Raw genomic sequence first — 13,047 nt, forward strand, 5'->3', positions numbered from 1 at the left:
CTTCTGTGCAGTAAATATTTTTTTGGCTAAAGGCTTGTTGCCCCAAAATATTATGCCATACGACATGATAGAATGAAAATAACCAAAGTAGGCAGCTTTAGTAGCGTCCTCATCACCAATGGGGGTGATTACACGCAGAGCATAAGTTGCCACACTGAGCCTTCTATGTAGGTCTAAGATATGCTCAGACCAGTTCAGCTTGCCATCAATTAGAATGCCCAAGAACTTAGATGATTCACAGTGTAGTATATTTTGGTTACCACAGTTTAAGTGGCATACTTCATTTTCTTGTTGAGATGTGTGAAATTGCATATACTGAGTTTTCTGAATGTTTAGAGTTAGTCTGTTGCACTTAAACCAGTGTAGGATGTCAATGAGTACAGCATTACATTTATTTTCTAGGTCACTGTTAGTTCGACTTTCAAGCAGAATAGTGGTGTCATCGGCAAAAAGAGTAAATTTACACTCGGTGTCTGTGCAAAGTGGGAGATCATTGATGAAGATAAGGAAAAGCAAAGGTCCTAGGATGGACCCCTGAGGCACACCACACTTTAATGTGCCCCAATCAGAAGAAATGGGACTATCATTGGCACCATTAATTATCACCTTCTGTTTTCTGTTTTGCAGATATGATTCTATCCATCTACCAATGCTACCTCGCAAGCCATAAAAATTAGCCTTATGTAAGAGAATGTTGTGGTCCACACAGTCAAAGGCCTTAGACAAGTCACAAAAAATTCCAATAGGTGACATTTTATTATTTATTGACTCTAAAATTTAATTTGTGAGAGAAAAAATAGCCTGCTCAGTTGATCTACCTTTTTGGAAACCAAACTGGTTTCTGTTGAGTATGTTGTGGCTGTTAAGATGTTCTACAATTCTTGTATACATTAGTTTCTCTAATACTTTTGAGAAACTACTTAGTAGTGATATTGGACGGTAGTTAGATAAATTAGTTTTGTCACCCTTCTTGAAAAGTGGTTTCACAACGGCAAGCTTTAATCTCTCTGGGACAACACCTTGCTGGATAGCCTCATTAAAAATGTGACACAGGACTTGACATATGTGGTCACTACAATGCTTCAGTATTTTTGGTGAAATGTTGTCAATACCAGTGGAATTTTTATTTTTTAAGGCCTTGATGGTATTTTTAACTTCAGTAATAGTAACTGGGGCAATACAAATTGGGTCATGCGTGTTAGGGTTAGCTCTGTGTAATAAATGCGTAGCAGCATTTAAGGAACCGTTACAACCTACTTGTTCTGCTGCAGTTATGAAGTGATTGTTGAATATGTTGGAAACTGTTACAGGATTATGAATAACCTCATCCTTATAGCTTATCTCTGTGGTATTAACATTCTTGTTACTCTTGCCACACTCTCTCTTTATAACATTCCAAACTGCTTTTATTTTGTTCTCAGATTTATCAATTTCAGACTTAATATACAGGCTCTTGGATTTGTTTATCACCCTTTTTAAAATTTTACAATATAACTTAAAATGAGACCTTTCAAGGGGATCATTTGATACTCTTAGTGAGGCATGTAACTCCCTCTTAGTCCTGCAAGAAATTTTTATACCTCCAGTAATCCATGGTTTACTGGAAGAAACCTCATTGTTCTTTCTGACAGTTTTTTTTGGGACAGCCATTTCAAATACAGATATAAATTCATTTAAAAAAAGGTTAAATTTATCATTAACATCTGATGTGCTGTACACTGGCTCCCAATCTATCTGTGACAAATAGTCGTTAAAGGCAGACACAGTTTCAGTGTTTATACATCTATAGGACCTATAGGTGTGGGAGATTTTATTGCACAAACTGATGTTATTTACTTTCAGAAGTTGTCCATCATGGTCAGACAGGCCATAAATTACTTTACTCACACTAGCACTGTTGACTCTATTCTTGTCAATGAAAATATTATCTAGAAGGCTCTTGCAATTTTCTGTAACTCTAGTGGGCCAGGTAACCATCGCAGCCAAGTTGTAAGAATTCATTAAGTGGTCCAGGTCAGTTTTGAGGTTGTTATCAGTTAAGAAGTTGACATTAAAGTCACCTACAATTATTAAATTTCTAGTTTTAGAGAACAATACAGTCTTGTCCAGTCTGAAGTCATGCTCCATATCTTAAAGACTATTTTGTTGATGAGTGTTCACGCCTAATCTTCTTTACATTTTATCCCATTTTTGTGATTTGTATTACTGAAACAGTTCATAATGTATAAAAAAACTCTGTCCTCTCCCAAGAAACCAAAATACTTTTTTTGCAAGGAATGACATAAAATATATGTTACTGCATTTCAGATTTGATAAGCTTTAATCTAAAACAAGGTTTTAGCTGTTTTTGGTGTAGCTCCATATCACATTACTTAAGTCTGCAATCATAATTATTTAAACTTATTTTAATGCTTTATATCAGACAAATATTTTTGAAACATAATTATCAAAGCTTCTTGTTTTCTGTATATCTCAACTCCAATTAATACATTTTAAAAATATTTCTTACCTGTATCTGTCATATGCTATAGCTGCATTAGTTGTAGCAGCTCCAATCCCAGATATTGATCCTATAAATGCAAACACTTGACATCCAAGATGTCCTAAAGCATATCCAGTGTTGAATGAATTGTAGATGAAGATAGGTGTTTTCAGCATCATTAGAAAATCACAGATTGCCAAATTGACTACAAACATGTTCGATGGTGTGCGTAATGATTTTGCACTGAAAGAGAAATATGTTTGCAAGTCTGTAAAACAAGTCTTTATTAAGACAACTAACATAATTACTGGAAAAACAGCCTGATTGTACTTAATTTAGTAAAATAATATTAAATAGCTATTAAGCTACTGTTTATCAATAATTACATGGGCTTTTTATGATATCTAAAATGATATCATTTTGATTTCTTCCTTAATGAATTGTTACTCTATTGACTTTCAGAGCCACCCTCTTTCTGCCAGCACCCTTGTTAAAAAAGAAGATGGAGGAAATAACAGAGATTTGGGGCACCATCTTGCCTCTGCAATTGCAATGATCAAAAGCAGTAGGATGCAGAAGGAAATGGAAACTACTACACTAAAGACACATAATACATATTCAGATGCAATGTGACCAGTAATCATAAAAATGTCATGAAAATATGAAGGGCTTATTTCAATAGTGGTGCAAGTCTATTTTTGTTCATATTGAGATACAGAGTCCTAAAGTTAAATGAGCACTGAAAAATCTGCAGTTGAGATACCAGAAATATTCAAGCATATGGCTTCTTGCTAGAGATGAACTTTTCTTTCTGTTTGTTTGGCTCATTAATTTCAGAAGCGTTATAGACAGAAAAGTGGAGGTAATGGACTTGTACCACTATTGAAATAAGCCCTTCTTATCTCCAATGGCAAAAGTTTCCAGCTTAGTCCACCATTTGAATTCTGAGAAGGTCTGCCAAGTCAGAAAAGACCAAGACAAAAAGATTCAAACATGAATGAACTGGTAACAGTATTTGGGAGAAAATGTGGAGTATCAAAAGTCTGAATGTAGTATGAAAGCTAGAAAATCTGAAATGGGGAATGCAAAGACTGAATCTAGATATAGTAGGGAACAGTTAAGTGAAATGGAAATGGGATAAAGATATATGGACAGATAAATATAGAGTAATATCATTAGAAAGCAAAAGGGAACTGCTTATTGCCTTGAGTGAGGATGAAATGGATGTCTCTTTGGAAGGTGTAGGGTCAAAGTTTAACACAGCTTTGGAATACTTGTGGTAAAATAAGGCAGAGGGAACACATAATTCATAGTTGTAGAATCAGTGAGGGAAGTGGCAGCTAAATGATTATACCAGTAAATGAGTGTCATCAACACAATCCAAATTATAGAAACAGAAGATAAATGCAAGAACTATCACACAATTAGCTGGACAGCTAATGCATTCATGTTGCTGACCAGAATAATATACAAAAGAATGGAAAAGAGAATAAAGAATCTGTAGATGATGCTCAATCTGGCTTTAGGAAAGGCAAATGTACTTAAAAAGGCAGTTTTGACATTACACTTGATAATCAAGATGCCTTCATAGGATTTGTTGACCTAAAAAAATGTCCAACAATGTAAAACAGTGCATGATGTTTGAAATCCTCACACAGTAGGTATACACTACAGGGAAAGATGGACAATATACAAAAATCAAGAGGGAACAATAAGTATTGAAGACAAAGAGTGAAGTACTCAGACTTATATCAAAAAAGCAATGTAGGAAATAAAATAAAAGTTTCGCAAGTGTGATTATAATTCATAATGACAGGATATCATGATAAGGTTCATATATGGTATTGCTGTGCTCTCTGAAAGAGAGGCAAGATTATAGAAGCTGTTGAAAAAAGCAATGTAGGAAATAAAATAAAAGTTTCGCAAGTGTGATTATAATTCATAATGACAGGATATCATGATAAGGTTCATATATGGTATTGCTGTGCTCTCTGAAAGAGAGGCAGGATTATAGAAGCTGTTGAATGGAGCAAACAATTTACTGATGAGAAAAAGATGGCAAGTGCCGTTAGCAAATTTTCCTGAAACTTCCCTCAGTGGAAGAGGGACCAAAATAAGTGGACATGTATCACAGCTTATCTGTATATACTCAGCCATTCCTGAGAAAATTATGGGCAAAGTTTTTGAAGTACTTTATGTGCTTTTTATCAAGTAAATAGTGCACTCAGAGCTGTTGTGCATTAGTTAGCATCATGTCTTCACACTTTTGCACCCCATGTTCAAAGCATTATTATCATTTTTATTTTTGTTTACCATTTATTTACCACTGTCCATAGAAATTGACTACACAAATATTTTCCAATGTACATTGAAATAATATTGTTCTTATTCATCTGTTGAGTGAATTAATAGAAAAAAACAATAAATGGAAGGAAAAATAATTTGAAATTGTTTTTGGTGAAATTCATGTAGTGTATCTTGATTCACCATCCAAGAGAATGTACCAAATCTTCCAGAAGAATAAACATGAAAATAAAATATCTTAATTAAAATTTGATACAAGAATGAAATATAAGAATATAAGGATTTAAAAAGATTGTATAGCCTGACAATGCCATACACACATATCATGTAATAAATGTTCTATGCTTATTGTGAAACCCAATTGTAATTTTACTATTAACATAAAAACTCAGTTGTAGTTTTACGATTAATATAACACTCTTGTATCCCCTAACTTGACAAGAAACTTTCATATAGTAGCCTTCTATGGACGTGGGTAGATAAAGGAAAAAATAAAATAAATAAAAACAATAATCAGGTTTCGAACACAAGACACAAATGTAAGAGGGTGCAATGCTAGCTATTGTGCCACCAGTTGAGCTACGCTTATTGCATGCTGAAATGCATGAAAAGTACATTGAAAACTTTGACAGTCATTTTCTCAGAAATGTTTGAGTATCACTGGATAAGTTGAGTCATGTGTTCAGTTATTTTCATTCCTCTGGCACTGAGCAAAGTTTCTGGGAAATCAGGTTATGGCACTTGACATGTTCTCCTCATGAGTATCGATTATGAACTGAGACTAAACCAAAGACAAATGAATGTGTCAAGGACCAGCAGAAATGAGACTAGCAATAAACCTAATGTGAAAATTGGGTACTAGGTATATAACAAAGTGAAGAAAAACTTCTACCTTGGAAGCAAAGTAACACATGAGCAACAAAACAACAAGCAAATTAGAAGCAGACTAACACAGGAAAAGGGAGAATTCACCAAAAGAAGTCTACCAGTAACAAACTGTAGCCACTATGTAGTTCCATTCTATTAATGATAGACTCGTTCGTATTCTTAATGTTCAACTTTATTGTGAAGCAATGAGCCAGACATTAACAGAGAACATCTAATACAAAAACAAACACAAAGCAAAGAGTAAATGATTATGTGCACACTAGAGTCTTAGCCGCTGCCCCTGTACTGTGCACATGCAACTACTCGTCAGCGTGCCCCCACAAAACATATGAGAAAGAAATTTCAAAGAAAGTACATATGCATCACTGCATTCTACGAAAGTGAATCAGGGAGTGTCGGAAACTGAGAAAAGAAGAGGCTCAAGGCATTTGATAATTGGTATTACAGATGGATGTCGATAATTGAATGGACTGGGAGGATCAGCAATGAGAAGACTTTTCACAAAATTGATGAATAAATAAACATATATAAAAGACTAACTGCAAGAAGAAACAGGATGATTGGACTTGTAGTAAAACATCAAAATCATGGACTACAGGAATTTGTAGAGGGCACAAACCACAAGAATGATAAAGATATGATAAAAAATTACAGGTAGTTTGGAAATGACTGGGACCATTTGTATGTAGTGTGTTTTCAGATAAGAATTTAATTTCTCAAAACTTATCAACATTTCCCGAAGAATAGTTAATTCCTTTTAGCTGCTCAGAGTTTATTATTCTTTAGTATTTTTGGTCCTTTGTGGCCATGTTGTGGGACAACAAGGATTTACTATAATTCTTACAACAGAAGTCCATTTCAGATTTTTTATACACAATTTATGGAATAAAATAATGAAAATAAAATTTGTAATAAAAACTTTGGGGTAGTTAGTGTTCTGATCGTCACTAGAGTAGCATAACATGTTTACTGGCTATTTCTTTCTATTAATATTCCATACAATCTTAAAGAAGAATGAATGCTTTTTATGATTTATTTAAGTGTATGAAAAGCTAAGAAGTCACATGTTTCACCATAAGCTGCAACTACAAGATTTGACATTATCTATGTGGTACTTGAAGGTGAAATGTAAGCCCTCTAAAATAATATAAATCCATAAAACGGCAAAATTAAACAGAGACGAAATTTCTCATATTCAGTGGTAGTTCGCCCATGTCTTCTTTACACCATAAAATTGCTGCTTGCCATATGAGTAATCAAACTGTCATTTTGAGTACTGCTAGTGTGCTACCATTCATAGTTTTCTTAACAGTTTACGTATGTTATAAGTGCATTGTATGTATTAATTAATATTTTGAATTTTTTATAGATTCCAGAGTGTTAAAATTTGTAAGTAAAGAAAATCAAATTTCAGATTTCCATATTTACTTTTAGACAATTAATTGTAATTAGTTTTTCATACTCAGAAATTAAGCATTATAATTTTTATTACATAAATACTGGTGCTTTAACGCACAAACTTGCAGAGCATCCTATTAACACAGAGTTGATCATGCAATTTGATTTCTCTAAACATGACATACCTTTAAGGATCATTGAGAACAAAATTATTGTTGAATTCTTTGAATTGGCAATAACAATTTTGCAGAAAATTTAACTGCGCCCTACACTCAAAAAGTAAATTGAAGTTTTACTTAAATGAGGGAAAGAGCAGTACGGAATAACATCAATATGGAATTGATAGATTGGTACTCACCACATAGAGAACGTGTTGAGTAACAGACAGGCACAATGAAATAGAACACTAGTGGCCATGTGTGTATGAGTCATTACTGTGTGCTAGGATGAGAGTTCTACTTCTGAAGAAGAACTTTGTCCAAAAGCTGAAAATATTTGTAATGTTCTTTTTCACTGTGACTGTATGCAACGCAATGCCTCCTCTGTGCAGTGAGTAATAATGTATCCTTTCCATATTGTTGAAGTTTTAGTTAAATAGATATGAACTTTGAATTTCATTGTTAGATCTTACCTGCTGAAGATCCAAATGACAAGGCCATTGCCAAGGAGAGCAACCAGCATGAACATAATATACAGTAGGCCAAGCACATAGTTAAGCAATGGGCTAGGTTCTGGGTAGGATAGCCAATGGTCGGGGATGTGGATTAGCTCCTCAGCAGGCACATTCCACCCCAGTAGCCGTGGTGCAACCCTAAAACAGAAAATGCACTTTTTTAAACTTTATATATAGATTATTCATGTAGTAAATGAACTGTGTTCTGAAATTTTTATCAGAGGAATACTTTACTTGAAGGCACAAATAATTACAAAAAATGAGTATCCACTAATTCTACTGCTTCAGTATTTTAAATAACAGAACTTTAATGCCTAACACTGAAAAATCAAAACAAGTCAATTTCAACCAATTCCTAACCCATTCATTAATAGGGCAAGATAAAGTACAGTCAAGAATACTGAGAGAGGCTCCATAGTCATTTATAGATTATATACTCATGTACAGAAAAGCGCAGGACGGCTTTAACTAGAGATAGGACATTCACATTCACAGGCATGTACAGTAGTATGTTGTGCAGAAATGATCAGCATTTGAACCAAGTAGGCTCATGGGTTCAGGGTCAACATCAATATAGCAGTGCAATGCCATCTACCAGTAAAATGCGCCTATGGCTCTCATTGTCACTATAAGCTGAAGGTAATGGATCAGTGTGACTTGCTCAGGTGTGCAATATACCTCCCAGATGTATGCATGAACTGTACCATCTAATCAGTGAGATTGAAAGAGGATGCATTATTGGCATGAGAGAATGTGATGCATGCACCCATCCAGGAAATTGCTGCTCATGTAGGACCAAGTGTTTGCATGTGATGGTTGTGCACAGAATGGTTCACAGAAGGCCATAGAACATGACAAGATGGGTGAGTTTGGACCACCCAGACCACCCCCTGAGAAGATTGACCCCTCATCCTAATGGCACTGCAGGACAGATCTGTGTCGTCCTCAGCTCTGGCACAACAGTGGAACAGTGGAACATCATACACTATCAAGGGTGACAGTCCATCGCCATTTATTGTGGCAATGGTGGCTGCATTTTAGTTTGCCCCAAACAGGGGGAGCAGCGCCACAGTGACTGCATTTGCACAAGACATACAGCACCAACTTGAGGCCTTACAGTGTGGGGTACTACTGGGTGCAACCAAAAATCACAGCTGGTGTGTGTCTATGGTACTGTGACCATTGTGACCTACGTGAATGACATCCTGTGACCTGTAGCCATATCCTTCTGCACAAACCCCAGATGCCATTCTTCAGCAAATTAATGTACGACCACATGTTGCTGCACAAACACATGCCTTCGTGGTGTCACAGGATGTCAGCCTTTTTCCCTGGCCTGCCAGATCACCAGACTTGTCACCAATCAAAAATGCGTGGGATATGGTGAAACGATGGGTGCAGCACTGTGACTCAGCACTGACCACCACAGATGAACTAGCATGCAGGTGAATGTAGCGTGGATGGCTATACAACAGGACCATGTTTATGCCTTATGCACGTCAATGCCATCATGCATGGAACAAGTAATCAGGGCCCCTGGTGGACCCTGTGCCTACTAGGCAACAGGACACATGATGAACCAAGGTGACTGAAATGCTAATCGTTTCTGCAGAACTTGCTAATATACAGGGTGTTTCAGAAAGGACTTTACAACTTTTTAAAATTCACATAAATTAATTCATAGTGCCTACAGAGGTGATTGTAGTGTCAGTTTGTAGGGAAATACATTAAGCCTGGTCTCGCAAAGTTCACTAGTGCCAAACCGCACCATAAGGAGTGCTAGCAGAGTTGCATTAAAGATGGCTGCCTTCACAGGACCAAAGGTGCTAGCTGTGTGTCTTTTGGTTTGAAGAATCAAAGTTGGCAACAACAGCTCAGCATAATTTCCACACCAAGTACACTAGAGATCCTGCTAGTAGGCCTACAGTTTATGAGTGGCATAAATGTTTTGTAGGTATAGGGTGCTCATAAGACATGGGAAATCATCAGGTCATCCAAGCACATCTGACAACGTCATTGAACAAGTGAGGCAACATTTTGTAAACAGCTCTACAAAACAGACCGGGCATGCATCTCGCGAACTGCAGATCCTACATACAGCTGTTTGGCATGTGTTGAGAAACCATTTGCATTTGAAACTGTATAGATTGATGATAGTACAAGCAATAAAATACACTGATAAAATTCCTCACAAGAACTTAAGTGTGGGTATGTCAAATCAATTACATGAGGATGAACATTTCTTAGACAAAATTATCTTTTGTGATTAATTGACTTTTCACTTAAGTGGCAAGTTTTGAACACATAACTGTAGGATTTGGGGCAGCACTCAAACATTGAAACATGTTCGTGATAACCCTAAACTGAATTGTTTTTTGTGCATTGAGCAAGAACAAAGTGTATGGCCCATCATCAGGATAGTGTCCTTGGATATGTTACAACAATTTTTATGTCACAGATCAATGAGGATGATCAAGAACGAAATATTTACTTCATGCAAGATGGTGCATCACCCCGCTACCTGGCTGATGTCTGGCATTTTCTCAGTGACTTCTTTCCACGTCAATGGATTGGTGGTGACATGCCAGTTGCATGGCTCTCACATTCCCCAGACCTGACACCACTCAAATTATTATTATTATTTTTTTTTTTTAATGGGGGTTCATCAAGGATATCATGTTTCTACCTCCTGAGCCAGCCTCTTTACCTGAACTTAAAGCAAGAATTTACACCACCACTGAGCAAGTTACACCTGTAATGATACAGTGAGTATGGGAAGAAACTGACTTCCGATGGGATGTGTGCAGGATAATCGACAGAAGCCACATACAACATCTGTAGTTTAAGGTGAAAATGCTTGATATATTTCCCTACAAAATAACACTAAACCCAGTTCTACATCCTCTTTCAATAAATTTATTTGAATTTGTAAAGTCCTTTTTTAAACATCCTGTACATATCCTGTGAATATGAATGTCTCTGGTCACTCAAGGTGTTCTGTTTTCTCTGAACAAGAGTGTATCAAGTTTTAATATGAGGTAAAGGCTCATTTAAATTTATTGCTCCTCCAGAATCTTATGAAGCATTATCTATTATCTTAATGAACATAGTGTTTTTAATGAGTAATGCATTGTACAGTATCAGCACAGAATTGCTGAAACTGAAACTTGTCTCCACAGGAGCTTGCATTTCATAATGTATCTATGCACATACAGGGTGACTTTACTGCCTTTCTATTATGGTTTACATATCTTTGGATCCGCTAGAGCATGGAATTGCTGAGAGGGTTATTCAGTGAGAAAAAGAAAAGACAAATTAATGGGAGGGAGAAATAAAGCAAGGAATCTGTGTTTAACACAATTTCTCAGTGACACACCTTGGTTTCAGAAAGTCTTTATAATTTTAAAAGATGAGTGATGCAGTTAAATATGTCTCTTAAATGCAAAGGTGGTGGCTTTAACCAACCAAGAAACCAAGAAACTATTGTTAGTGTGATAGTAAAAATACTAAGTGGAATACAAAAAATCATATGATGAAAGACAACTATGATCAATCCATGGAATGTCAACACAGTTCTCAGTGAAAGACTTCAGTGATGATCATGTTACTGACTGCAGTTTTTACACCTAATAGTGAGACCTAACTGCACAGTTATCACAGATATTCGGTTGTCCTCTACACATTAGATATGGCTCTCCTGACTGCAGAGAATATATGAATTGTGTGAAAAAGATTTTAGGAGAGATGAAATTATAAGATCCTGAAATGAATGCTCACTGATACTCACTCACAAAGAAAGTATTGAAATATTTAATGGGACATGGAGTATCTGTAAGATAACCTAGATTTTATAGTAAGTGGAGCATTTATTGCAGCAAGCAAAATTGTCAGTCCTTGAAAGGTTGGAATTGATTCCAGCTGTGAACGTATTTAGAAGAGATCAATCAGCCAATATCTTAAATTAATAATCAGATGTTTTATCACACCTTCAAATTGATTATCAAGTGATTCTGTGCAATATTTAAGACATTTGACTAGTATTTTTGAGCAGTGTGACTCAAATACCTTTCTTGCTATCCTGATTTCTCTAAATTACTTCCAGGAAATGTTGGTATAATTCCTTCAACAAGCCCATAGCATCTTTTCTTCCAGTCATCCTGATACAGTCTAGGCTACTACTCCATCTATGCTGACTAGTGCAAGGAATAAATTAATTAACGTTTTGTATACACATAGCATACTTACAAGATGTAGTGCACAGAGTGATCATGTGGGAACACTTGACGGAATTTATTGACAAATAAAATTACATGTTTTGTTTTATTTTTACACAAAATAAAATATTTTAATGATAAAGCATATTTATTACAAGTTAATTGTCCCTTTCTAAAAGGCTCCAGTAATGTTGTACCTTCAGTTTATGATGTTTTTTGTGTATTACCAGCCAGAGTTCAAAACCACCAAAAAACAACTACAGAAAGAATTTCTATCTATCTCCATGTTACATGCTAGACTGCAAAGCATATTCAAATCTCACACAAACTATACGCTCTCTGTTAAGAATGACACTGGGGGCAATATTAATAATTTTAGTGATTAATAGACAATATTTTTCAATAGCTTCTAGGTTTGTCTTCTTCCATCCCCAGCACATCTCAGGTTCAGGATACACTTTCGTGTAGTACTGACTTCATTTATTGGTCCCTTTTCAAACAGCTTTGTAGTATTACCCTTAGAAATTAGAATGAAATGTCATGCTACAGAGGTTTACCCTGTATCATATAATATGGTGCATTAGGTTTTTTTTTTTTTCTCTTTCGATTACAGACATTATTGCATAGGTATTCACATTTAAAGAGCACTGCCATCCAGGACATGTGGTAATACCGTCAAAGTTGTGCTGTATTTCCTTCTGATGACACACCTGTGTGTATTTGTTTACAATATAGTTCTTATCAGTGCTTGATTTGTAAAGTGGGAGGTTCAGGGTACTGTGACCTTCCAGAGGCTGTTTTTGAAATCTAGACTTCTTAAAACATTATTTTAATGCTTTTCTGACTGATTTAAAAGTGTGAATACAACATTTGTTTTGCATTACTTCAACAGAGCAAAAGTTCTATCGTCTCGCATCTGAATATCGGCAGTTCTGACTTTTTCCATCAGAGGTACTGGTATAGTGCTGATTCTTATTACCTCAGCAATAATCTATTATTAAGTAATTTCAGTGTTCTGCTGTATCCTACTTAACGTGAGTGTAAATGTTATGTAGGTCAAAAATTGCAATTTTGTTTTTTGAGCCTCT

The 13,047-nt window shown here is 35.7% G+C and overlaps 1 protein-coding gene across 1 annotated transcript in view; it reads right to left on the minus strand.

Annotated features, from left to right (window-relative positions):
* LOC124789086 (opsin, ultraviolet-sensitive) overlaps nt 1–13,047 on the minus strand; it is a 71,001-nt gene that overhangs the window by 19,559 nt on the left and 38,395 nt on the right. The window contains exons 2-3 of the mRNA XM_047256377.1: nt 7,704–7,883; nt 2,510–2,725 (exon numbers count right to left, since the gene is read on the minus strand). Of these exons, the coding sequence (XP_047112333.1) occupies nt 2,510–2,725; nt 7,704–7,883 (396 nt within the window). The remainder of the gene's footprint in view (nt 1–2,509; nt 2,726–7,703; nt 7,884–13,047) is intronic.

The sequence above is a fragment of the Schistocerca piceifrons genome, chromosome 3, assembly GCF_021461385.2.
Source record: "Schistocerca piceifrons isolate TAMUIC-IGC-003096 chromosome 3, iqSchPice1.1, whole genome shotgun sequence".
Lineage (NCBI taxonomy): Eukaryota > Metazoa > Arthropoda > Insecta > Orthoptera > Acrididae > Schistocerca > Schistocerca piceifrons.